Here is a 27324-nt window from a genome sequence, read left to right on the forward strand (position 1 = left end):
CTCATGCTTTGCCCAACATATCTGTTATCTCTTATGTACAAGGCTTTAGTTATTAATTATAGTCATAAATGCAGTTAGCTTTTTTATTTTTTATTCCTTTTGGCTGTGCAGCTCGGCTTGTGGGATCTTAGTTCCCCGACCAGGGATGGAACCTGGGCCCATGGCAGTGAAAGCACTGAGTCCTAACGCTGGACCGCCAGGGAATTCCCCAGTTAGCTTTTTTTTAAAAAGGAACCTAGGTAGTTTATCTGGAATGTATAATTCAGGTACTAAGTGTACATCAAGGGCAAAATTTCATAGCCAGGAATGCAGATGTATTTCCACTAACAGTAATGGATTAGTAGGTACTATTGTTGAAAGATAGAACTGAGCTTAGGATATGTTAATTTACAAGTTATTTTCCAATTGCACAAATGGTTTCATTTGTTTCAAATCTGATGATAAAATTTAGCCTAAAATGAAGTCAAGTTAGTTAAAGAAAGAGTCGGACTTAAGCCCCCAAGGAAATGTCAGGGAACTTCAGAGAGCTTTGAAGAAGTAGCAGCAAGGTCTCTGGCTGCTTTTACGCTACTCTTAGCTCCTCAAACTATTTTGCACCTCTAAGTGGGACAGAAAATCAGAGCTCCATTATATCCCTTTCAACGAAATTCTTGTTTAGTTTTGGGTTTGGGGCAAATCCTAGCGATGAGTTAGTTTTATTCATCGTGGAAAAAAATGCCACAATTACGTGTGAAAAATCCGTAGTTTAGGAGAACATGGAGAATGGATGAGGGCACAGGGCTCTCAGACTCACTGGGAGGTGACAGCTGTAGAAGAGGAAAGGGATTTGCGGGTGAAGGAGGGGCTGGGGAAATCAGCTGACTTCTGGCTCCACTCAGGTATCAGTGCACATTTAGCCCAAGTGCCATGTTCAAGGGACACACTTAGGCCAAGCAGTGTGAGTTTATTTCTGGGTTGAACATTCGACAAGCAAATGGCATAGATTCACTAGTATGTATGATAAAGTAGAAGCAAACCTAAAGCAAGCTAGGTCATTCTTCACTGTATCATGTCAGTTTTCAATCAAATCCTTATTCATTTCTGAAAATTTTACTTTCATTACAGCTCTGCTTAAGGCTCAGTCAACCAAGATCTCACGACAAAAACGGAAGGTTTTTGTTCTAGTTCAAGAAAAAAAAAAAAAAATCAAGCCTAGCTCTGGCTCAGCTTGGCTTCTAGTTCAGAGGTTTCTCTGTTAATCAAAAGAGCTGTGATACACCTTTAATGCTGTTCAGTGGTTAAAGACCAGGCTTAAAATGTCCCTGCTCCTGAGGATTTAAATTTAGACCCATAAAGAGGTGCTTGTGTAAAAACCGTAAAGAACATTCAATTTGTTCTATTTGGAGAAAGATTTTACTGGAAATATAAATTTCACTTTAAAAATGTTTTATGGGGTACAGAGGTGGAGAAACCGTCTAAAGAACACAACCGTTATTTCTGTGAACTAAGGACGTCTGTGCTCAAGTCAGAACCTGCTGGTTCTTTTCCATGTGAAGTCTTCCTTCTCTCTTCGTCTTAACTTAGTCATCTTCATAGCAACTAATTGAAATATCCCAAAGGATTATAACCTTGTGTGAGGAACCATGGGGAGGAGTAGATCAAATTCTCAAACAGTAAAGGTCCTTATCAAAGTTTCTCTAATAATAGTGCTGTACTTAAAAATCGATTAAATATAACAGAGGATGTTATAACACAACTTCCTTGAAATGAAAAGTTTTCCATTGTCTGTGTTAACATTTCTAGGTCACATCTCCCAAGAAGCACCAATGTCACAGGAATAAGGAAATGACAGGTTTTTGTGGGGTTTTTTTTGGCATGGTGAGTCTTCTATGACATACATCAGTTTTGCATTAATATCCATCACCAAAACATTTTGGCAAATAAAGAAGCCAATTTCCCTTTAACGATTATAGAATGTGTCAGAGTTGCAAAACTTAGATGCATACGGGGACTGGGCAGTGATATAAATGCCGAGAGTGGGATGGGCCCATTTCAAGGCGTTAGGCCCTAAGTGGTACCAGTTGGTTGTTGCCATTCCCAAATGCTGGTCCAGTGTAACTAGATCATGTTTTTTTTCTCCTTCCACAAGAAACTGAAAATCTGAACTTTCAGGTGGAATTGTCCAGGTTTAAAATTTTAGCAACCAATTCAAAAATTGTAAAGCTCTGCACTGGTCAAAAACCCATGTCTATGTGCCAGGTTAAGTCTATGGGTTGCTATTTTTATAACTTTTGGTATAAAGCAATACTTAGAACATAACTAAATCAGTGGAGTTAATGGGGCCATTCCCTGAACTTACAGTTTTCTGTGGAATTTAAAGATTGCTTTATGTTCATATTGTCTCAGCTCTGATGCTGAGAGGTCACTGAGTTTCTTGGATATATGATGGGAAACAGTGGACAGTCAAAACCAAGGGGGCAGGTTGGAATTATGAAGTGGTCCAAATGGTAAAGGTGACTCGCCCTTCTAGATGCATCATTTTAATAACATAACTCATTAAAGGAAAGTCAGACAAATCCCATTTCCTTCAAATGGCACAAGTAGTCCATCCCAATGGAAACACGGAAGCCATTACCTAGTTCTGCCATGGACACAGTTGGGGACGTCTCTCCATTGGTGAAAGAGCAGTAGGGAAAGAAGCCTGATGCTGGTGTGTAGTCACATATTGGTTCTGGTTTGATTCCGTTGATATCAAGACCTGACTGGTCCGGGGAAGGCTGTATGTCCAGGTAGAAGCTGCTGACGGCAGAGTCTGCCTTGCTGCCCTCGGGGGTGTGCCCGTCAATGTAGCTGCTGAGGTCGTCGTGAAGCTCCGTAAGCCCGTTGGCCGAGATGCTGTAGGTGGGAGTCAGCGGCTCGGCCTCTCCAGGCTGCTGTTGGTGGTCTCGCTGCTGCTGCTGCATCCGGTGTTTCTGTACTTCTGCATACAAGCTGTCTCGTTGCTTTTTCGACATGCGGCCAAATTTTACAGCTGGAAGAAAAAAGCCAAGGCACACCATATACAACACGCTTTTCTCCATGATCCTCTCCAGCATGCTTTAGGAGTTCCTTTGAAGTTGCAGACAATTCCATCAAAAACTACACAACCACAAAATAAGGATGTGATCCTGAGGTGAAAATAAATGGTCCCACCTCACACAGGCTTGTTCCACATCCCAAACAGCAAAGACACATCCCAGAGGAGCTGCGTTTCAGAAACAGACCCAGGGCTGGTACAAGAGACCCAGAGCAATGACCACCTACGTTTTTGTGCTGTCACACAACTCCAGGCTCAGTAGGAGCTACTGAAATGCGACTTAATGGGCTTGTTCCCTCTCTACCCAGGTAGATGGTCTAGATGTTTCTTTTCCCAGTGTTCAGACCAGAGCACAGGGACAGACAGACTCACGGAGGTGTTATTGGGGCACAAGCGCTCAAACCTCAACTTGCACTCATTTCACTAATCCGTATGCTCACATGAGTTTCTTCCTGATCAAACAGCCAAATCTGGGGCTTCCTTGAGAAAGCTCAAAAGACTGGACGAAGCATTTGCAATTCCATGAATTACATCTCTTGAGTCTATGTCCTCTGTTGCTCCTGGGTCTTGAGGTCCCTGTGAGACTCTTGGACCTGTCTTTTTAAAATTATTATTATTCTTTTAACATCTTTATTGGAGTATAATTGCTTTACAATGGTGTGTTAGTTTCTGCTGTATCACAAAGTAAATCAGCTATATGTATACATATATCCCCATGTCTCCTCCCTCTTGCATCTCCCTCCCACCCTCCCTACCCCACCCCTCTAGGTGGTCACAAAGCACTGAGCTGATCTCCCTGTGCTATGCAGCTGCTTCCCACTAGCTATCTATTTTACATTTGGTAGTGTATATATGTCCATGCCACTCTCTCACTTCGTCCCAGCTTACCCTTCCCCCTCCCCGTGTCCTCAAGTCCATTCTCTATGTCTGTGTCTTTATTCCTGTCCTGCCCCTAGGTTCTTCAGAACCTTTTTTTTTTTTTTTTTAGATTCCATATATATGTGTTAGCATATGGTATTTGTTTTTCTCTTTCTGACTTACTTCACTCTGTATGAGAGACTCTAGGTCCATCCACCTCACTACAAATAACAATTTCGTTTCTTTTAATGGCTGAGTAATATTCCATTGCATATATGTGCCACATCCATTCATCTGTCGATGGACACTTAGGTTGCTTCCATGCCTTGGACCCATCTTTAAAGGACACTTTCTGCTGTACTCATTCAGCCTCAAGTAAAAAGAATATCAGAATTTTGGAAAGGGCAGACTCTGTGGAAGATCCCCATCGGGAGAATTTGTGTGTGCAGCCCTTCTCCGTGAGATGTGTCCCTATATTTAAAGTGGAACAGTGACTGGAGTAATTTTCCAGTTCATTTAGAATCCCAAATGATTTCTCCTAAAACACCCAGATAATTGAGAAAAAAAATCCTATGATTTCCTGGTCTGAACCCCCCACTAACCCATTTATTTCTCAGCCTGACTCTGTATGTGTAGATAAAGCCGCTGCTGGAGGGATTAAAACCTCCTAATTGATTATGGTTAAATTGATATCTGACCAGGTGGATGAATTCACCCATCTGACCATCAACATAATTCTATGAGTCTTGGGGCAGGAGGCAGGAAAGATGGAAGTGAAGTTGGGAATCAGGGCCCACTGTCCAGGCCAGCTGGTGGATCTTTTTCCTGCCAAGGAGGATGTGCTTTCATTTTGCACAGAGGAAACAAGTGAGCTGGATTCTGGTCAATTTCCAGTTTCCACAACTCAGGTGACAAACTTGGGTGGGGCTGGTTAGATAGCAGTCAGGCTGATGTAGGCTCTGAATTTCAGGCCTATAATTGTATAAGTCCCCAGATTCACTCCAAGTCCACAACAAAGTATGCTGTCACTTATACGAGAAATCTCCACAAGGCATACTGAAGGTACTTAATTTTTTTTGAGAAGAATACTCTGGAACCCCCAAGGGGATTAATACCCATAGGGGAAACTTGTTCTGCTATGACTCTGAATTGCGTTTTAACTCTTTTCTTAATATTAACAACAGTGATCATACTATCCCATAAGGGAAATGAATGGATCAGGTTTTTTTTGTTTTTGGCTGTGCTGTGCGTCTTGTGGGATCTTTGTTCCCTGACCAGGGATCGAACCCACGCCCCCGGCAGTGGAAGCCCAGAGCCCTAACCACAGGACTGCCAGGGAAGTCCCTGGATTGGGTCTTGAGAAACTACACACACAACTTGTGATTTTTAACTTACAGATTCATGAGATATACCTAATTTTGTGAGTTTAGTGCCATTGGAAGATTAAATCTGCAGAGCTGCATATCACAGGATTTCTGAGAATACAGTGTAAGTTCTGTGAATTGCATCTTCCGATCCCCAAAACTTCACTTTGGTCCTACAAATTCTAAGAGGTCACCCTGTGTACAACTTGTGCCTGGGTGGGTCCACAGGCCCCAAGAACGTCTGATTATGGGGAAAGGAGACCTTCAGAATGCCTGCCCAGCAGTCTGAAGTTATTTTTCCACAGGCTGAAACTCCACTGGAAGAGATGTTTCCTTCAAAGAGATCTCTCAAGAGAACCAGCCAGCCAGTATATTTGCAAAAGTCCTTAAAATGTATCCACTACACTAACTGCCCAATTTCCTTATATAAGAATAGTCTTGAAATCTGGTGTTGATTATTCTGTGCACTTAAGACAGTCTTCCAGGAAGATCCTGAACTGTTTTGCAAATGAATGGTAGATGGTCTCTAGTTCTTAGAATAGCTTCTCTTAATGAAAAAGAACATTTGTCACTTGGGCATGCTTTGCACTATTTTCACACATACTGTATGTACAAATGTTTGACTTTGGATCCAGTTAGCATAAAAGCTAATTCATCCCAACTGCCAATAACCTTACTAGTGTAAGACATGTAACAATTAGCTCTGGCTTGTGTTTTCTGTGGGGAAAAATGCTTCTAGAAGGTATCCTTTTTAAGACCCTCAGGTTACACTTACCTTCCATCAATTCATCCACATGTAATGTTTTAAACCAGTAGTGTTCCCTAACCTTTCTGGCACCAGGGACTGGTTTCATAGAAGAAAATTTTTCCACGGATGGGGGAGGGGGGAGATCAGGCGGGAATACGAGCGATGAGGGAGCGGCAGATAAAGCTTCACTAGCTTGCTGGCCTGCCGCTCACCTCCTGCTGTGCGGCCCAGTTCCTAACTGGTAATGGTCCATGGCCTGGGGGTTGGGGACCCGTTTTTTTTTTTTTTTTTTGCGGTACACGGGCCTCTCACTGTTGCGGCCTCTCCTGTTGCGGAGCACAGGCTCCAGACGCGCAGGCTCAGCGGCCATGGCTCACGGGCCCAGCCGCTCCGCGGCATGTGGGATCCTTCCGGACCGGGGCACGAACCCGTGTCCCCTGCATCGGCAGGCGGACTCTCAACCACTGCGCCACCAGGGAAGCCCAAGGGACCCCTGTTTTAAACGTCAAAAATCTGAAGGTGTTCTGACCACACAGACAACTCTCCTCCATGCCACCCCCGCCCCCCAGCCCCCCATCAGCCAGTGAACTGACTGGAATGGTTTATGGAGGAGAAGTAACTGCTGTGACACCCACAAAGCCGCCAGAGGAGGGAGGGGTGGAGGGGACATATTCTGGCAGATCTGGGTCCAGGCTTCCGAGGGCACTTTCACAACCCCGTGCTACTGTACAACGCAGGCTGCGGGTGCTCACCATCTCGAGACATCCCCACGGCAAGGCATTTCTGTAATCGACAGTGTTGGCAGCGGTTTCTACTGGTTCGATCAATCAGACAGTTCTTCTGACGAGGACACGAGTAGGTGGCATTGCTTTGCTGACTTCTCCTGAAAAAGCCCTGTGATTCAGTTATGAAATAGAAAACAGGTTAGTGTCAGCTGGAGCTGAATGATACTAAAGGCAAGAAACGGAGCGCCACGCAGCGTGCACATTTAATGGAGAATTAAACTGGTAGCACAATCATCCTGGAGACCATTAATGAAATTAAAGTCACTTCTTTTTCCTCGAGTCAAATTGATCCCCAGAGCCCAATCCTGTGTCCCTTACACATGCAAAGCTCTCTTTAACTGCAGCAGACAGCTGCCTGTGTAGAAGGCACAGGGTTGGGCCCTCTTCTTGGTCTCTGATGATCAAAAGCTGTGTGCTTAATGAAACGGTACCAAGGCACTTACCTTTAACCTTTATCTCCAAAACATTTTTAGTAGAATACACACAAAACACCCTTCTGGGGTGTCCAGATATAAGAAGATGCAGCCTCACCATAACCCAGGTGGCTGCAATCCTGGTACACTGTGCTCATCTCAACCAGACCACGTAAATCCACCATCTTTTAGGCGTCTTCCATTCCTCAAGTCAGAATCTACTGCCCCAAGAAGTTAAGTGACACTTGGAAGGATTATCTTGGCAGATCAATCAGACTGGGAATACTCTACCCTTGACAGTTTGGAAATACCATGTGTTTAGAATCATGGCCTTGAAGATTGAACAAATCCAATCTGATGTTCATCAAGTTCCACTTATTAAGCACTGTTTTGGAAATAAGGACCTGTACTAAGATGCGTAAGGAGTACTGACCTCAAGGATTTCACGAATTCATTCACTCATTGATTCATTCATTTTTGCTAATTTCTTGAGCTGAATTCTTAGTAGCTCATTAATTTTCACTGCTGTTTCTTTTCTTAAAGCTGCAAGGGTTCCTTTTAGTTACGTTTTGGTAGCAACCCACAAGTTCTGCTATGTAGTATTTTCATGATTATTCAACCTGAAATATGCTCTAGTTTTCAACAGCTTTCTTCTTTAATCCATATGTTCTTGAGAAGCACATTTTTAAAAGCTGAAGTATAGTTGATTTACAATGTTGTATTAGTTTCTGGTGTACACCAAAGTGATTCAGTTACATATATACGTATATGTGTGTGTGTGTGTTTATATATATACATATATATAGTTCCCTCTTCTATACAGTAGGATATTGTTGTTTATCTATACAAGCACAGTTCTTAATTTCCAAACATATGGGGGGTTTGTTTCTGGTTATCTTTTGATTGTTTACTTATCTCTCAGTGGTTTTCCAAACTAGGGATGTACTCTGAAAAAAAAAAAAGAAGGTAACCAGAGTCATTTCTATGAAGCAGAGCCATGGAAGGTACACAAGAGTAGAGTCACCTTCAAATCTTTAATGGCAAAGACAGATGATCCCAACCAAGGGGACACTAGTGGAGAAGGTAAGGTAAAATCCTGAAGAACTAACAGAGTGACAGAGTGCTGGGCAAACTGATAAGAGCACTCTCTCACCAGAAGATTTTTCTGCAGGCCAACTTGGCAGTTCTATCAAACTCCTTAAAAACATGCCTATCCATTGAACCAGTAATTACCCTTTAAGGAATATATTTTAAAGGAATGTTAAGAATGGTACAGAGATTTACCTACATGGATGTTCATCACAGCACCATCGGTAAGGGAAAAAAAAAATTAGAAAGACGCTAAATGTCCAACAGTAGTGAACTGGAAGAGTCACACTGCGTATCTATACATTCAGCAACCTTTAAAAACGGCGTTTTAGAAATACGATTATTGACATAAAAAGGTTATTAAAAATATACTTCTGAATTAAAAAAACAGCTAAAGAACTAAACAACATAATCCAATTCTGTAGGGAAAATCCATATATTGAACATGGAAGAAACTTTGGAAAATTATGCCCTCGAGTGAAAAGAACAGCTGGCACTGGTTGGTGGGGGCATGAGTGATCTTAATTTTCTTTCTGTTCATCTGTGCTTTCTGATTTTTCTACAGTATGTGGGTAGAAAGGTATGTGAGCTACTCAGGAAGAACTATTCAGTACATCTGCTTTCTTCTGTGATGGCTGGGGACTTGGTGGATTAAGTCACGGTTACGATGGATATGACCTCAGTTCCCAGTTCTTTCCTTTTGGAAACCAACTTAGGATGGGAGGGACAGGCACTGACCTCTTACCACCTCTCTGCCAGGCTGCTCACTGACCAACATGGGCAAGGCTGGGGGCCCAGGGTCTCAGACTGTCTCTCTATTGTACTTCAAACCTCCCTGATATCAAGTCTGGCCTCTTCTGTGAGGCAATCTCTCTCTTCCCAAAATATCTAAAAAGCTGTGGGTTTTTTTTTTTTTTTTTTCTCTGTTGACAAGAAAGTGAGAAGTAAAGCTTTCTTTGGGGCTTAGTGGAGAGAATTCAAGAAAATATAAATGGTAACAGAGGCAGATAATCCTTAGAAAGAGATACCAAGAGGTCACCTGTCTAGGTATTCAGTTGAGTCGGAGACACATAATCTCTGTCAAGGCTGAAAGGTGTTTATTACCTTCTTGAGACTCCACCACCTTCAGACCCTCCATGTTTGCTGTCACTGCAGGTGCCTAGGATCAGGAATTATTTGCTTTTCCTTTAGCTGACGCTGAATTTTTCTTTTCCTTTAACTGAGGCTGAATGAGCCTGCTCCATTTCGTTCTATAATTGTCGAATATGGAGAATGTCTACACAATCTCTCTTTTTTCTTTAAATGGAACCAGTACTTGCAGGCTGCCAAGTTATCTCCCAGTACCTTGTCTGTAGACCGAATCACAGCATCTGTCACCTTTCTTTCTAGGTTCTTTTGTACCTTTAGTATTTCTTCTTAGGATCCTTTCCAGTTTCTCCACTTTCTTAAAAAATCTGAAATCCAGGACTAGACACAGCTCTTTTTTTTTTTTTTTTTTTTTTTTTGCGATACGCGGGCCTCTCACTGTTGTGGCCTCTCCTGTTGCAGAGCACAGGCTCCGGACGCGCAGGCTCAGCGGCCATGGCTCACGGGCCCAGCTGCTCCGTGGCATGTGGGATCTTCCTGGACCGGGGCACGAACCCGTGTCCCCTGCATCAGCAGGCGGACTCTCAACCACTGCGCCACCAGGGAAGCCCCTAGACACAGCTCTTGAATAATGCTTGGATCATTATCAAAGGAAAAAAAAAAAGGCTACTCTTTAGTTTTCACATACTAAACTCAAGTTAACATCAAACCACCACTAATGAAATTCCAGGATGTTAGCACAGACGCTATATACAACCACTAGTTTGCTCGGCTACAAGAGAATTCTGGGAGGGCATAACGATAATGATAATGATGATGATGATAAGAGAGATCTTAACGAGTGTCTGTATTAATCATATCTTTTTATTCTGTATTTTTAATGCTTTGACATCTTGAGGACTTGATAACCCAGGAGCAAATGACCCAGGAGAGATTATGTTTCCCAGGACTACCTAATTCCTAGAAATAGCAAACAACTTGCCTGGGAGCACACCTTTTACATGCAGACCAACCGATCCAGAGCCCTAACATCCAGCCACCTCCTCCGATGTTTCCCCCTCATTCCATCTGCCTCCTGACTGACCCTGGTGCTTTCCACTGTGGTCCTCTGTGTGGCATGCTGTGCCTCCTGTTTCAAGGGACCTATGTTACAACCAACTTCTCTTTTTAAAAATTTTTATTTTATAGTGGAGTATAGTTGATTAACAATGTTGTATTAGTTTCAGGTGTACAGCAAAGTGATTCAGTTATACATATGCATGTATCTATTCTTTTTCCAATTCTTTTCCCATTTAAGTTGTTACATAATATTGAGCAGAGTTCCTTGTGCTTTACAGTAGGTCCTTGTTGGTTATCCATTTTAAATATAGCAGTGTGTACATGTCAATCCCAAACTCCCAATCTATCCCCCCCAACCCTTCTCCCTTGGTAACCACAAATTCACTCTCTAAGTCTGTGAATCTGACAAACTTCCCTCTTCACAGCAGTCATTCTTTGTCTATATGTCTCACCTACTGGATTAAAACCAATCCCAGGAATCGTTAAAACAGAGCTTATTATTTGCTAGGCACCTTGTGCTTTACACGGATTTCATCACGTAACCTTGACAAGAGCAACACGAGGCAGTTGCTATCATTTTCCTGGTTTTTAGGTCAAAGAACCTGAGGCTTAGAGAGAGAGGCACTAGCTCAGAACCCCCCCACCCCCTTCCCCCCCACCCCCCTGCATGGGGGTAAAGCCAGGATCTGAATTTAGGTGGTTTAATTCCAGAACTCACACGTTTATCCCTTTTGTTATTTTTCTGCTTCCTTTGGGTGTCAGAAGGAGTCCCACTTGGGGGTTCTCATAGAAGGCAATCCTGAAAGGAGGCAGTGTCAAGACACAAGGTATGCATGACAAAAGAGCGAGACTGATCTGCTCTGAAATTAGCGTTTTCCTTCAGGTTAGCCCCTTTGGCTGGCCACGGCGCCAATGCCCAGGCATTTTACAGATTCCTCTTCTACTGCCACCTCCTGATGTGGGTTATTCACATGAGGAAACCAGTCTCACGATTTCGTGATTTTTCCCTCATTTCTGACTGGGAGGATTATGTCCCCATTTATTCAAGTTACTTTTACTCTGGCTTGTTTAGAAAACAAACAAAACAATAACAACAACAAACTCACTTCAAGGACACACAATCACTATCGTTAAAGACGTCTGAAAAATGCCATCAGTTGCAAGGCAAATCAATGAGGTTTTCCACATGCTCTTGGAGCGACAGCACTGAGGCTGGGACCAACGTTTGGAAAAGGACTACACTTCTTCGGATGCCTCAGCTTTGTTTTTTGTTTGTTTTTTATTGATGTACAGTGGATTCACGATGTTGTGTTAATTTCTGCTGTACAGCAAAGTGACTCAGTTTTACATATATATATATATATATTCTTTATTTAAATATTCTTTTCCATTATGGTTTATCACAGGATATTGAATATAGTTTCCTGTTCATGGATGCTTCACCTTACTCTTTAAAACACCATTTATTTCTCACTGAGTCATTTGAGCAAATGACTGTGGAAAGTTCAGAGAATGGCAGTGCTAAGAACCAGAGAAGAGACTTTTCTTTTGGATTAAGTCGACAGAGTCATGCCCACAAGGCTAGCTATCAAATACCAAGTGGGAGGGGTCAGGTGGGGTTATAAGGTGAGAGCTGTGAAGGGAGAAAGAGGGTAAGCCTGGGTGACTCAGATACACTAAACTTTGCATTTCAGACAGAATGAGGCTGGTCTTCCTTTCCTGCCCCCTTTCTTCCCTTAAAAACAAACAAACAAAAAAACTTTTCATTTCAGTATTCCTTGGGGTTTCTCAGAGGATTTGGGCAGTTAAACTGATAAAGTATTTAAAGCTGATGAATACCTAAGAGGAGAAGGATTAGAAGAGCAAGAAAGAAGAGGAAGAAAGGGAGAAAGTATGGTAGGTACCTTCCTTCCTCAAGGGAGAAGTATGCTCATAAATGTAGAAGCAGGATCTTGATTGACTGGGGAGCAATCCTGGAGAGGGTCACACTGAGAAATGAGTAAGCTGAGACACCAGTTCTAGGGGTGGGAAGCTTGAGGCCACACAGAGAGCAGTGACAACACAAGGCAGCACTTGGAGTTTTGGGGTGGAACTGAGGAGGTATACATAAAGAAGAAAGTGCTGAAGCTGTGAGTCAGCTGGGAAAGATATTAAGTACACAATTTTGGAGTTTTATTTCTCAAAGCTGAGCTAATGAATGACTTCTTTGGCTTTCTTAAAAGTTCACTTTTTATGGATGTCAAGATACATGGAGATGTGCCATTATAAACATGGTGGGCTTGAGCAGAGAGGGCCACCATGATGAATTGCAGGGTAAGATACAGTACTTGGTGTGACTGTGGCACACTACCACCACCTAGTGGCAGCATACTCACATGCAGTTGTTGCAATACATTAGAATAATACAAACAGGCCTTTAGAGATGAAATGAAGTAGAGAGATTATCAGATTCAGTAGTTCTCAAACTGACGGGGTATGAGAATCACCCATGGAGCTTTTATAAAATACACATGAGATCTATTGAACTACAACCTTTGGGAGTATAGTCGCAGGCATACAAACTAGTTTGAACAACGTGAAAGCACCATTTTTATAGGTCAAAAAAGAAGAAATGTCATTTTGTATGGCAAACATTTTAACAAAGCTTTCCGAAGACTCTGCTGCCTTCCCTTGTTAAGGTCTATTTTTCTGATTTTGCAGATAACAAAAATGAAGCTCAGAATGGTAAGTGACTTGTCCAAGACTCTCCCATGGCTACGTGTTAGTGCTGGGACTCAAACTCCAGTGCCCTAATTTTAAGTGCAGCGTCCTCCCACGTAAGCATCTCTCCTGCAGTGCTAGGCTAACAAAACCGATGTCACACAGTCTTGATTTCCTCACACGTCAGCCTTCTGCCCCCATTCCTGCTGCCTCAAAGAGAACTCTCAAGTTTATCTCCCCTTATTTCACCAAGTCTTTCAAAGTGCCTTTCCTTGAGTTTTATTTCTGATTTCTGCCTCTATTCTCTGGAAAAAAAAAATTTTTTAAATAAATAAATAAATTTATTTATTTATTTCTGGCTGCATTGGGTCTTTGCTGCTGCGCATGGGCTTTCTCTAGTTGCAGCGAGTGGGGGCTACTCTTCCTTGCGGTGCGCGGGCTTCTCATTGCGGTGGCTTCTCCTGTTGCAGAGCATAGGCTCTAGGCGCGCAGGCTTCGGTAGTTGTGGCACGCAGGCTTCAGTAGTTGTGGCTTGCGGGCTTTAGAGTGCAGGCTCAGTAGTTGTGGTGCACAGGCTTAGTTGCTCTGCAGCATGTGGGATCTTCCCGGACCAGGGCTCGAACCCGAGTCCCCTGCATTGGCAGGCGGATTCCTTAACCACTGTGCCACCAGGGAAGCCCTGGAAAATTTTATTTCCTAATTAAAAAAAAAAAAACAATTTGGACGTATGCTATGAAATTTTTCATCGATTCCACTAGATTGGAGCTCCCCAGGACAGGGACTGAGGCCATGGGTGTGGGAGAAGGCTGATACCAGGTTGCAAGAGCTGAATGTTAACATTTCAGGAATTTCGTGAACCAACTGTTAAACATCACCATTATTAAACGCTAACTTATTATTTTATTACTATTTTGCTACTGTCCCTGTTTTTGAGGTTATTTACATCAATTATATCTGAATGGTAGCTCACTGTATAACGGTGTGCTACTGTGCGCCTTTTCCTTATCCTGCTTGCAGTGAGATGTCATGTGGGGAGGTTTGAAATTGACCAGGTGCTGAGAGTATTCACGCCACAGAAATTGACAAGTGCTGTGGATCAGGGCTTGATTTATGGCTCTCCTTACCGTCTAGATTTAAAAAGTGATGAAGATAAATTAGGAGTTTGGGATTCACATATACACACTACTATATAAAAATAGATAACCAACAATGACCTACTGTATAGCACAGGGAACTCTACTCGATACACTGTAATAACCTATATGAGAAAATAATCTGAAAAAGAATAGATATATGTACATGTATATATAACTGAATCACTTTGTTGTACACCTGAAACTAACACAACATTGTGAATCAACTATAATTCAATAAAAATTTTTAAAAAGTGATGAAGAAAATGATAATGATGTGGGTTCAATTTAAAAATATGTCATGTCTGTAGCCATCACATTGTGAAGAGCACAAGAAAGAATGTAAAGAAATATTCTTCCAGTTTTTAAAAACCATTATCTGATTCAGCAAAGAAGTTGTTCAAGTCATCACTGACGAATGAGTGAAGTTCCAAAACATGTTTTTCCTTGTTTCACTTTCCTCTTATTCATTAATGTAAACGAAAAATCACGTTGCTGCTACAGTCTTTCGTCAGCTGCAACCACAGGTATGGATGCGAGAGTTCAGCAAAAATCAATGTGCACATTCCGTGAGAATTGGCCGTCTATATATATACTATATAGTGTGTGTGTGTGTATATATATATATATATATATATACACACACACACTATATAGTATATATATTCTCTGTTTATAATATTGTCGATTTTACTATTTATAAAATGTACGAAATTACATCAGTGACATATACACTAAAGTTATGGACATACATATAGACACTGTTGGCTGCTAAAAACTGACCAGCACGTGACTGGACTGAGCCCAGTCCTTGCTGGACCCCTCGTTTCTCACCAGGCTGTCTGAGTGGCTCCCCTGTATTCTGGACAGGCACAAACCCAAAGTTGTGGTCTGGCCTTCTATAGCCTTGTCACCCCCATCACCAACACACACATACACATACACACACACTCTCCAGAAACTTCAGCTGAATGGCTTTATTATTCTTTTTAATTGAAGTAGAGTTGATTTACAATGTTGTGTTAATTTCTGCTGTACAGCAAAGTGATTCAGCTATATATATTTTATATATATATATATTATATATATATATATATATATGCCTTCTTTTTAAATATTCTTTTCCATTATGGTTCATCATAGAATACTGTAGAGTTTTTCTCTGTGCTATACAGTAAGACCTTGTTGTTTACCCATTCAATACATACTGAATGGCTTGATCTTCATTCTGAACAGAACATTTCCCGACCCACTGACCATTTTCCCAGCCTCTTCTCCTCCAGTGTTTTCTTGTTCAGTCAAGGGCACCACCATCACCCAGATACTCAAGGCACAAAGGTGGGCTACCCGGCCTCCTCGCCACCCACATCCATGCACTCACTAAGTTAGGCTGTTTCTGGTCACCTTCATGTTTCCCCAATCCATCTACCTTTCTCCATCTTTACTGCAATTTTCTCAGGTTCCCACATCTACCATCTCCTGAATGGGTTATTATTACACAGCCTCCCCACTGCTCCCTGCTTCCATCCTCCCTCCCTCCAATCCATCCTCACACAATCACCGAAGATGTTCTGTTTCTAAAAACAGAACCCTGATCAAGTCCCTTCCCTGCTTAGGAGCCCTCAATGGCTCCTCACTGATGACCTGGCTATGACCACCTGTCCAGGCAGCTCTCTCCTCTTCTCGAAGTCACACTCTGGCCAAGCCTAAACCACTGTGTCCACAGTTCCTCAAAGGATTCCACACACACCCCCACCCCGGCCCCGCAACCATCCTGGAAGTTCTCTTGAGTATTCACTTTCTCTGACCTTGCCCTTCCCAAGGCTGGTTGAGGGGTCCCTCCCATGTACACCCCTAGAGCCCTGCAGCTATCCCCCTCATAGCCCTTAACTTGCTGTATTACTAATTTGTCTCCCTCACTGACAGCTTTGTTTCTTTGTTTCCAGTAGCTAACTTAGTACTTGGAGCAGTCAACAAACACTTGTGAAATGAATGACCAGAGGAAAAATGATGCCAGTGATAAAAACAGTGGTGACAATCACATGCTTAGCTCCTATTCTATACCAGGCACCGTGGAGGACACTTCGCAAACACGATTTATTTGCAGTTCACAACAACATTGCAAAGTTGCAAACAACAACATTGCAAAGTTTTTATATCTGTTTACAGATAAGAAAACGACACTTCAGAGAGGTTAAACCATGTATCCAAAGTCACACAGCAGGTAAGGAGAGGAGCCAGGATTTGAATCCCTGAACCCTGGGTGCATCTTAACCCAAAGGCCAGAGACTTCTTAATACACTATCCAAAAGTCATCCAGACAAACATGTGGGGCAGACCAAACAGAAACAGATAAACAACAAAACAGACAAGTAAAAATGCCCCACTTTTCAGCTGTACAAAGTTCCATGTAATGGTTCAAACACAAGGTGAGGGAGATGGCATTTTATAGGGTATCGAATACCAGGCTTACACAAGTAGGAAAACACTCTCCTTTGCTAGGTCTCCTTGATAAAAAGCTTTGAAACAGACATGGTATTCCCTATTGGGGTTATTAACCGTTTTGCCCCGGCTGCACAGAGACCTGTGGGTGTGGCTGGAAAGGTGCTGGGGTGGAATGGGGTGTAGCTCTGAGGGGCTCCCCTCCGGCTCAGGGCTCCTTCCCAGTGAGGCACAGGCTGAAATGCTGATCTGATGTTTGGTCTTTTGACAATTTTCACTTAATGAATTGATTCCTACAGTTCATTAACATACCCACTTCCACTTCTGTATACACATATGTCTTAATTAGCTGCTCATTGGCTGTTTAATTACAAGAAAACAGCTGACAGCTGCCTTGCTGAATTCTAATGGCAGACGCGTTGGAACGGCTACACATTTGCTTTTGACAACCAAGATTTATTCATAACTCTATGATTTATGGTGAATGCTCATATGCCTGAGCGGATTATTGTATTTTCCAATCCAACGGAAATGTTGGTATTTGGGGGACTATGGACGTGGGAATCCCTCTCATTCCATTTCTGTGGCTGAGATGAGCTGAGAATCCTAGTTGGAGAGGCATGAACTCTGTTTCAATTTTTTTTATTTTGGGAAGTTTCTGTTGGAATGTTCGGAAGTATGGGGGTGAGGAACAAGAAATATCTTTGGATAAACGTGGGCAGAAAGTTAAGGATTTAAAGTTAAGAGAGAAGATAACTGGCAACTTAATTTTATTGAGGGGGAAAGAGAGGGCATGCACGGATTAAAATCAGAGAGAGGAAGAGGCAGAAGAAATGATAAAATTAAAATGGGGGGAGGAGACAGGAATAACAGTCCCCAAGGAAGCAAATAAGAAGGAAATTTGTTCTTTAGAAAAAAAAAACAAACAGGAAACCTCATTCTCCAAAGTGAGCTGGTATGGTCCCACACTCAGGCATCGGGCAGCAATAAGTCATGGAAGTGTGGATCTCCTCAACTACTTTCCTGTTCAGTAGTGACTGGCCTCCCCGTAGAACTGTATATGCAAATGATCTCTGATTAAAGCTGACCTCGTGTGTTCTATCTGGTAAGTGGAGATGTCTGCTTTGCCATATGGTGATGTGCCACCCTCAGATCCAATCCAGTGGGCACATTCAGCAACAGTGATTCCCAAGCAAGCATGAGGCCCTACTCTGAGCCAGACACCATGTTAGACCCTATCTATGACAAGGCCAGAAGCCCAGCATCTTCTGTGAGCTGAGGCACAATTAAGACCAAACCAAAGAAACCAGGAAAATACCAAAAAAAAAAAAAAAAAACCCTCAAATCATCTTGATGCAAACTGGGGTTTAACACATCCTACCACTTGTGTGTTTATTTCATCACAGGCCTGGAAGATTTTGCTAAATAAAAAATTTGTTCTTATCACCTGTATATAACAGAAGTGAAACTCTGATGTCACAGGATGTAATAAAAGCCAAGTCTAATTTTCATTTTAAGTGGCTAGCTCTAATACTGGGGCCAAGTGTTATAAAATATTAAAGTAAAAATGTGGAGCATGAATGTACCGATGCTGAAAAGTGGACAAGTTGATCCAGGGCTAGTGATATTTTACAACTGAAATAAAAATATTAGAATCCTTTAAAAAACCATTTGGGCCTAAAAGGAACATTTATGGATATGGTTTTTAACCTAATACATAAAAAGCTCCAGAAAATGCTTTAACTCTTTCAGGAAAAAAAAAGTACCAATTATACATTCTGGATATCTTTAAAAAGACTTTTTATTGTTAATTTCAGAGAGCATATTTGTTAATGTGACGAAACTATTCCAAGTTCTCCCTTTCCTGGGTGGAAGAGGAAGCTTTGCATAAGACAACATCTTAAGTGTATTAATTGATGAATAAATATTTGACACATGAATGGACTCTATTCTTAGACTTATCACGAGGCAAAGGGTCTTAGATGTAATCAGAAATCGATTCACTAACTTCAATACTCAACTGTACATTATTATTTAAGAAGCTATAGTTGAATGATAATCATAGCTAACACTGCTTTATGATATAAAGGAAAGCTACTACAAGAGTAGATCCTAATTTGACTCCCGCCAAACTTAACTACTAATAGTCTACAGTTGACCGGAAATCTTACTGATAACATAAACAGTTGATTAACAAAAATTTTGTATGTTGTATGTGCTATATACCAAAATACTACAATAAAGTAAGCTAGAGAAAAGAAAATGTTATTAAAAAAATCATAAGGAAGAGAAAATACACTGACAGTACTGTAGTGTATTTATCAATACCATAAGTTTATGTCCTTTGTTTTCAAGGTGAATTGTCTGTCAGTGTCTACATCCATATTGTCATAAACGATAAAGGAGATGTTATATGTATTACCAACATTAGACATCAAAAATGAAAAGATAACGTTAAAAAGAAATTCATATTTATTTATGATTTTTTTCCAATAAAAAATCCATGTGAGTATAAGTAAGTGGACCTATGCAGTTCAAACCCATGTTGTTCAAGGGTCAACTGTGCATGAGAAGATGGATGCCAGCTGAAACTATTGTGGTAATCATTTCACAAGATATGTAAATCAAACCGTCATGCTGAATGCCTTCAACATATACAGTAACGTATGTCAATTATTTCTCAACAAAACTGGGGAAAAAAGTTATGGTAGAGGCCCAAAGTCTAAATAGATATGGATTAAAAATTCTGTGTGTGTTTTTTTTTTAATCTTGAGATAAATTTTTCATCCTCCTCCTCTAAGCAGCCACTGTATCTAATACTGAAGCTAGGAAATGAAGTTGAATGATAAACAGAACCATTTCTCGAAAGAAAGCCTCCACCAGTCGCCGTTTTCCTATAAGCACTTCAGCATTTGTATTCACTTTGAAGATCGAACCTTAACCCTAACATCTGCCGCCTTTCATTTTATTTCTGGCCTTTTCTGCTGTCTCCGTGCTCCATGACCGGGCCCCTCCTCCCTGGCAGGCCTACCCAGCTTACCTTACACCCCCTGCTAATGCTCACCCAGGGCTGGGACTAAATTCTGTTCCAAGGGCTCAGGAACGTCTTTACTGGCAGCACTAAGCCCTTGCAGGCCTGGATTCAATGGTCTTCTGAAATGCAATATTCAGGGCTGGCCCAGTGCTCGTACACTGTTCCTTCATGATCTCCAAAGACCAAGGAAAATAATTTTACAATGAAAACCTTGGCATAACAGAGCTCTTAAAAATTTGGGAGTGGCACACCTGTCTATCCTTATCTTCCACTATCTGCAGAAAGTGACTCTCTGCTCCAGTCAGACCGGGTTATACAACCAAGACTTCCCCATTTTTAGGCTCTGGCTGCCTAGTGGATGCGTGCTTCTTGGGTCACATCATGGACCGCGGCCTTACCCTAGTATTTAGTTCTTTATTTGCTATGAAGACCTCATCTCTACAACTACACTGTAAGCTGCTCGAGGGAAGGATTCGGTCTTCTATGTCTTTGGACTCCTAATAGTGCTTAGAGAACACCCAAGGGGGTGCTCACATTTTCGTTGTTTTTAGTGGCAGAGTCTACATTACAGATCACAAACGGTCACAAAATCAAGACTGGACCCACAGATATCCTGGAAATAGTGTCTGACTCTACACAGCACATCACTCAGACATGAGGAGTTTGCCCAGGAATGATAATAACAAGAGCCAACACTCAATGTGTGCTTGTTACATGCCTGGCACTCGTGTAAGTGCTTTACCTATATGCACGTGATAACCATATGAAGTAACTACAATTACTATCCTCATTTTACAGATGAGGAAACAGAGGCACAGAGAGGCTGGGTATTTGCTCAAATTGGTAAATAGCAGAACTGGAGTTTGAACCCAGGCAGTCTGGCTCCAGAGTCAGGGCATAAGCCTGACACTATACCGTCTCTCTACACGTGGCCAAAGGGACTTGGAGGGGGTGAGCTGGGAATACTCAGGAGCCAGAAAAAGAGCTACCAAAACGTCCACCACTTTTGCTGTTCATGTGCAATGCTTATTTGAGCAAGTATGTGGTGAAAGAGAAGCATTTCAGCAATTAAATAGGTTCTCCGGTTTCTTGTGGTTTCAGGTTGTTGATTTTAAAATGCAATTTAAAATAGATTCACAAAGCGATTAGCTCAGAAAATGACCGAGTCACTTTTTCTCTCTCATTAGATTTCTATTTATATATCTAATCAGAAATTTTCCTTAAGTCTAATGATACTATTACAGAGACAAATTATTTATAATTTGTCATGATACAATCACCTTCACCTGGTTAGAACATGATAAATCATTAACATCAGTGGCAAAAGAAGTCTCTTGACTTCACCGCACCTAGAGATAAAAATGTTAGTTGTAATGTACACACTACTATATATAAAATAGATAAGCAACAAGGACCTACTGTATAGCACAGGGAACTCTACCCATTATTTTGTAATAACCTGTAAGGGAAAAGAATCTGAAAAAGATTCTGAATCACTGTGCTGTACACCTGAAACTACCATGACGTTGTAAATCAACTATACTTCAATAAAAAAAAAAATGTTAGTTGTAGCAGAAACTATGACGCAGGGCAAATACTGTATGCATCGAATATAAACACATGCTACCGTACAGGTCCAAGGCTGGGTACAGGCCCAATCTGTTAATAAAATGAAGTTTTAATTGATTGTTTTTGTGATTTCCATTGTATAAAGTCAATAGGAAAGAGAAGCAGAACTGCAGATGACCGAAAAACACACTGGCACCGAGGCTGTACAAGATCTGGAAGGGAATCTAGAAAACTGACAACAGTGAAATAATAGCTGCCCTTTGTTTTCTTATTGCTTTTATTTCTGTCATAAATAAACATTGTGTTAAAAAGAAAACACACATTGTTTATGCCTCAGTAAACACAGTGGTACTCAGAGAATTCAGATTTTATTGAATAGCGTGTTGTTAATTAATCTTCTGAATTGTTGAGGCGCTTCCTATGAAGTAGCCCCCATCTTCTCCCTGGTCCTGCCCTGCGCACCATTCCTAGGTATCGTATTCAATTTGCCACATAATACTACGTGTGGCATTACTGAGAGACACAGAGAGAGCGATCAGTTTCGTGAACAGCATGATGGTACACACGTGGTTAATTCCTGGGACCCAGACCACTTAAGAAAATACCTAGGTGATAGGCAATGCACAAAAATCAAGTCTGCTTGGAACTCCTGGTAGGGGAGCACTGCTGTCTATACACCCTTCAGCAAGAAGGACCATGCCATCCTCTACCAGTGATAAGAAGGTGCGTACACAGAGTGGGTGAGGGTGAAGTGTGACGGGCCCAGCCACATCAGCCGAATTAACCCCCCCCCAAATCAATGGAGGGACAGTTGTCACAGGCAGGTACCTCTCTTGCTTACATCTTGGGATAACATAGGCCAGGCCGTTGATTTTATTTTGTTTAATTTTAATTCATTAATTAATTTGGAGGGAGGACGAATTGAGGAAATAATTTTTTCCCTTGGTAATACAGAACCTTGAGGTCTTGAGGGTACCATAGAGATGAATAATTCAAAATCCCCTTTGAGTAGAAAGCTCTCTATTCCTAAAGGTGGGTGAATTTTTTTTTTTAATTTTGTTAAACTGTTTAATTTGAAATAATTTTAAATTTAGTAATAAGTTGCAAAGATTGCACAGACATTTCCATTATACCCTTCATCCAGCATCCCTTGATGTTAACACCTTATGTAATTATGCTATATTTATTAAAACTAAGAAATTAACATCGGTGCAGTGCTACTAACTAAACCACCGACTTTATTTGGATTTCATCAGTTTTTCTGATAACGTCCTTTTTCTGTTCCGAGATGGATTTCTGAATAATGGAGTATGGTAGGTGGTGTGCAAAAATCTCAAGCTTCCCCGAGATAGGATCAATATGAAGCATTTGTATATGTACAAAGCGGCAAGTGCTATGATGATTAACAGTAAAACAAAGACATGAGGAAACTACAAGGCAAATTTCCCTGAAGTCTCCCAGGAGTTATTTGTGTCTGAAGGCGGTTTTGTATTTTCTGACACTGTATTTTTCTAATTTCACTAAAGGAAAGCTAACCAAATTTGTGGATTTTACTTTTTGCTTTAGCCTTCAAATGCTTTAGGGCTAATTCAGGCCTGGTTCAGTGGCAAACAACTGTCTCAGAGGCCTCATGCATGTCTAAATAGCTTCTCTCCTGTTTATTTTGCACTGTTTTATCCTATAAGCTGTCTCAAGGCCCTTCCAAGATAAGCAGGAGGATTTAAATCTTAATAAATTGAAATTTGAATAACGGAGGCAATCTAGGTTCGGGGGTCTTGAATGATTAGGATAAACATCTCTATTTTCCACTCCCACATTATGCATGTGCTGCCCATGTTGCCCTGAGATCAGCATCAGCAATAATTAAAATAGTAACAACAGCAATAAGACTATTAGATTTAAATAGCACTTTTCAGTTTATAAGGACTTTTATTCACAGTTATTATTTCTATTCTTGGAATAGTTCTAAAAGGTAGGAAGAATGCCACTTTACAGATGAAGAAACAGAGTCACTAAAAGATGAAGGCATGCCCAAAACAATAGGGACAAAGGGCGGCCCCAGGACCAGAACTCAGTGCTTTCTAAAAACCTTGCCATGATTTGGCCAGACGTGTCAACATCTGTGAGCCAGCAATAAGACTTTCAATCACATTCCCATTAAACTTCTTGGAAACGCCTTCTTATAAAGCTTATAACAGGGACCTTACAGAAGTCTAGAGTCATCTCTTTTTTGAAAAAAGATAACCCAAGAGATTTTTTCATCAGTTCAATCAATTCTGGGATTGGAAGTGACAAACAAGCCATGCTCGAATACTATTCTCCAGCCTCTCATTATTGTGATGGGAGGCATAAAAATATATATAACTTCCTTGATTGTAATGAACATCCAAATATTTATTCTGTCCTGTCGTTTCTCGTCACTCAAAATGCCAAGGAGCTGAATTTTTAGGCATAGTAGAAGTAAAGAATAGAAGTCACAAAGATACATCCTAACGTTAATAGAAACAACAACAACAATTAAAAAGGCTTACCTTGCAGCCTTCACATGTAATGACACCATAATGGATTCCTGACGATTTGTCTCCACAGATCTTGCATGGAATAATTTCAATTTGAGCTGCAACAGAAGCACGCAACCAGTTAATTACATTTTATTTTAAACACCTTATAAAAGCGTTCCCTGATCAGCATTTGTATAGTGAAAACTAATAACCTGCTAAACATTATACTGCATTAACTATTCATTGCTGAACTGTGAGGGTCCCCCTAGAGCCCTGGACTAAATTATGGCTGCTCGTTATATAATAGCTTTCGGGTTATTAAAATGGGTCATTTGAGGAGGTGTTTAAGAACCCACAAGAAGACTGGAATCAGCATTTCAAAGCCTTCAAGAACTGGAGAGTTCACAGTTTAGGCCTCAGAGCAAAGCAGATACTAAAATGTTTCCTCCGATCTCATTTTCCATCATTATTTTTAAAAGGTCATAAACCTGTCTGGGCTGAGCATTGTAGCTCGGCTGGTGGAGAAAAACAGACTCCAAAAAGCCAAAACTGCTTAGGAAAATGATTCAACTCTAAATATTAATAAGTTACATATGATGGGAAGAATTCCTTACTCATCTCTTTTTAATTAATGTACCTCCCATGTGTTAAAAATTAGTCGACTTGTGTACAATCAAAACCTTTCAACCATAAAGTTCATATCCTATTTGAATTTAAAAATGATGAATCCGGACAAATAGAATATGTAGCTTCAGAGTTCTTTACATTGGAAATTGATTTCCTGGTACAGCGTGCGTGTGTTTCTATCTAACTGATTATTTACAGTTGCCTCATACTGGAAGAATAACCAAATAATTCATACATATTACATCGAAGTTCTCAAATATGTTAAAGCACATTTCTAAGATAACACATTATATCTTGAGCAGAGTTGGAAAGAGTATAATTAAGGATTAAAAAACCCCCTAAGAAATAGAATAATTAGGCAAAACAAAGTACTTGGACCACCTATTAAATACAATTTATATGTGAAATAAAGAACCAACACTGAGCTGCATATACAGGATGACAAGTTTCACCCGTTTACCTGGCATGCTCCATTACACTAAATTTATTTTCCATGGTTATCACTACTGGATATCATGTCAGATTACCTACTAAGTCACACACACAAAGGCAGTTGCAAGTGCCCAAGTATATTTCATTTTCATAAAGCCCCTACCTAGTGCCATGCCTCACACAAAGCAATGACTAGTCTAACGAACGTATCGCACGATGTAAGTAACACACATACACAGAGCCCACCCTTTCTTCCAATGTGATCTCATATCCTGGGGTAATTTCCACAGCCACCTACTCTGGATTTGATACAATATTGTATTCAATACTTCAAAAGAGGACACATTAAATTACTGGACTTAATCTCATTATAAACCATGTGTCCCTGCTAACATCCTTTCAAGGGGACCAGAAGTACTGCAGTGCCTTTAGTGAGTCCTTTGCCTACCAGTCACTTTTAGTGTTGACATCCTGAGTTTCACTATCCAGAGTTAGAAACTGTTCAAAATCTCACCTCCAATAAATGTGCCATAATCCTCAAGCCTTCTAATACCCCAACAGTGGCATCTTTGTACACTATCTAAATGTCTATTCTGAGTTATGCAACTTAATATAAGATCACGCTTAACAAAAACCGTCATCTTCAAGTCGGCCTCCTCGTCTTAGAGACTAGCTTGGTTTCTTCAAGGAAAATTCTTTATGAAATCTAAACTCTAATAATGTTTCACACTTAGGCTCCTCCAATATATATATATTTTTTTGCGGTACGCGGGCCTCTCACTGTTGTGGCCTCTCCCATTGCGGAGCACAGGCTCCGGACGCGCAGGCTCAGCGGCCATGGCTCATGGGCCCAGGCGCTCTGCGGCATGTGGGATCTTCCCGAACCAGGGCACGAACCCATGTTTCCTGCATCCACAGGCAGACTCTCAACCACTGTGCCACCAGGGAAGCCCTCCTCCAATATTTTTAATACATAGTTAAGGCAAAGTTTTGTGCCACAGATTGTCTGCAGCTCTCCAGAGAGATGGTTGTGCCCCACATTTTTCAGAGACTCATAAAAGCCAAGTGGTAGTAAAGAAATTCTGAAAGGTGATATCAGCTGAAACCTCTAACCCTAACCCTAACCCTAACCCTAACCCCAACCCCAACCCCTAAGGAAGAGAAGAATTAGACAACACAAAGTACTTGGACCACCTATTAAATAAAACTCATACAAGAAATAAAGAAGACAGACACTGAGCTGCTTCTGCTTATGTCTCACCTCAAGTTGTAGTCACAGAAATTAGACAAACCTCATTAGGCCCTATAGTTTAAGTCAGCATCAAAACTAAAAGTAACACTAAACTCGGGCCTCTCAAGAGTTATTTTCATTCCATCTTAGTAATGGAGAGATTAAGCAAATCTGTTTAGTCCTTTATAAGATAAGAAAGCTCTGGGCAGGCCAGACAGGGAACACTGAGTAAAACTGTATGTATCTGGATCAAATGGAAAATGGTGTATTGCTGTTCACTCTGCCTGGGCTCCTAGTGGATGACCCATGAGCAGTGACATCATGATCTTTAAGGCAGTGACCAAAATGCCTACTAAAAGCTCCTGTAACATTGCAAGTGATCTGGAGGTCTGGCAGGGAGGGGTCTGATCATGATGGGGGTGCCCCTGGGATTGACATCCTGGCCCAGCACTTCCACCCTTGGAATGGCTCTCAGCTGGCTGGGGAGAGGGTGGGAGTGAGGGTTGGGAAAGTCACTGTAGTATAAATCCAGAGTTTGGTGCCACTACTGCATAGGAACACTGGCCTGAGTCAGGCTCCTAAACTCTTGGTCTTCAATTCAGCCTTCCTTCAGCTCTCAGGGTCTTTCAGATCTGCAGGGCACTCAAGCTGAGGCATATTTTAAGAGACTTCATGGAGGCCAAGATGCTTAGTATGAATGGACTCACTGTAGACTGACCTGTATTTTCAAGCAAGGGGCCATTTGCCTAGAACTTTGCCCCCTGCCGCACTGTGTTTGTGCTTGGCTCCAGTGGGCAATGCTGGTCAAAGATTCCAAATTAGTTAGAACAAGCTTCCCTAGGGATCTCATGGTGAGGTGATGGGAGGGTTCTCCAAAGCCAGGTTCCAATATTATGATTGGCTGGATTAAACTATTCTACTAGCCTACCCCCTTGGGTGGCTCTCTTAACTCAGAAGACAATTTCAGGTGCAAGTGCTCTTTAGGAAATGACTAAAATCCACTTGCTCTAAAAAGCAAATTCTCTGAAAGTGATCTATCACATGTGTTGATCTTTCCAGAAAGTAAACATTTGCTGATCGGAGCAGGGCACTTACTCAATCTTCCATTTCATCCAACAATGCACAAAATCCACCTCCCTTCACCTTTTAGTTAATTTACAGAATTCAAATGTATCAAGGAGAAGAAAAATAGTCAATG

At 41.3% G+C, this 27324-nt stretch overlaps 1 protein-coding gene across 5 annotated transcripts in view; it reads right to left on the reverse strand.

Annotated features, from left to right (window-relative positions):
* The window catches only part of RORA (RAR related orphan receptor A), a 733771-nt gene that overhangs the window by 19773 nt on the left and 686674 nt on the right, over positions 1–27324 (reverse strand). For all 5 annotated transcript variants that reach the window (XM_027123197.1, XM_027123196.1, XM_027123200.1 and 2 more), the window contains 3 exons: positions 23867–23952; positions 6778–6919; positions 2615–3010 (listed from right to left, as the gene is read on the reverse strand). In XM_027123197.1, coding sequence (XP_026978998.1) covers positions 2615–3010; positions 6778–6919; positions 23867–23952 — 624 coding nt within the window. The remainder of the gene's footprint in view (positions 1–2614; positions 3011–6777; positions 6920–23866; positions 23953–27324) is intronic.

Source organism: Aethalodelphis obliquidens, unplaced genomic scaffold (assembly GCF_003676395.1).
Source record: "Aethalodelphis obliquidens isolate GAN/ISIS:26980383/991018 unplaced genomic scaffold, ASM367639v1 scaffold26, whole genome shotgun sequence".
Lineage (NCBI taxonomy): Eukaryota > Metazoa > Chordata > Mammalia > Artiodactyla > Delphinidae > Aethalodelphis > Aethalodelphis obliquidens.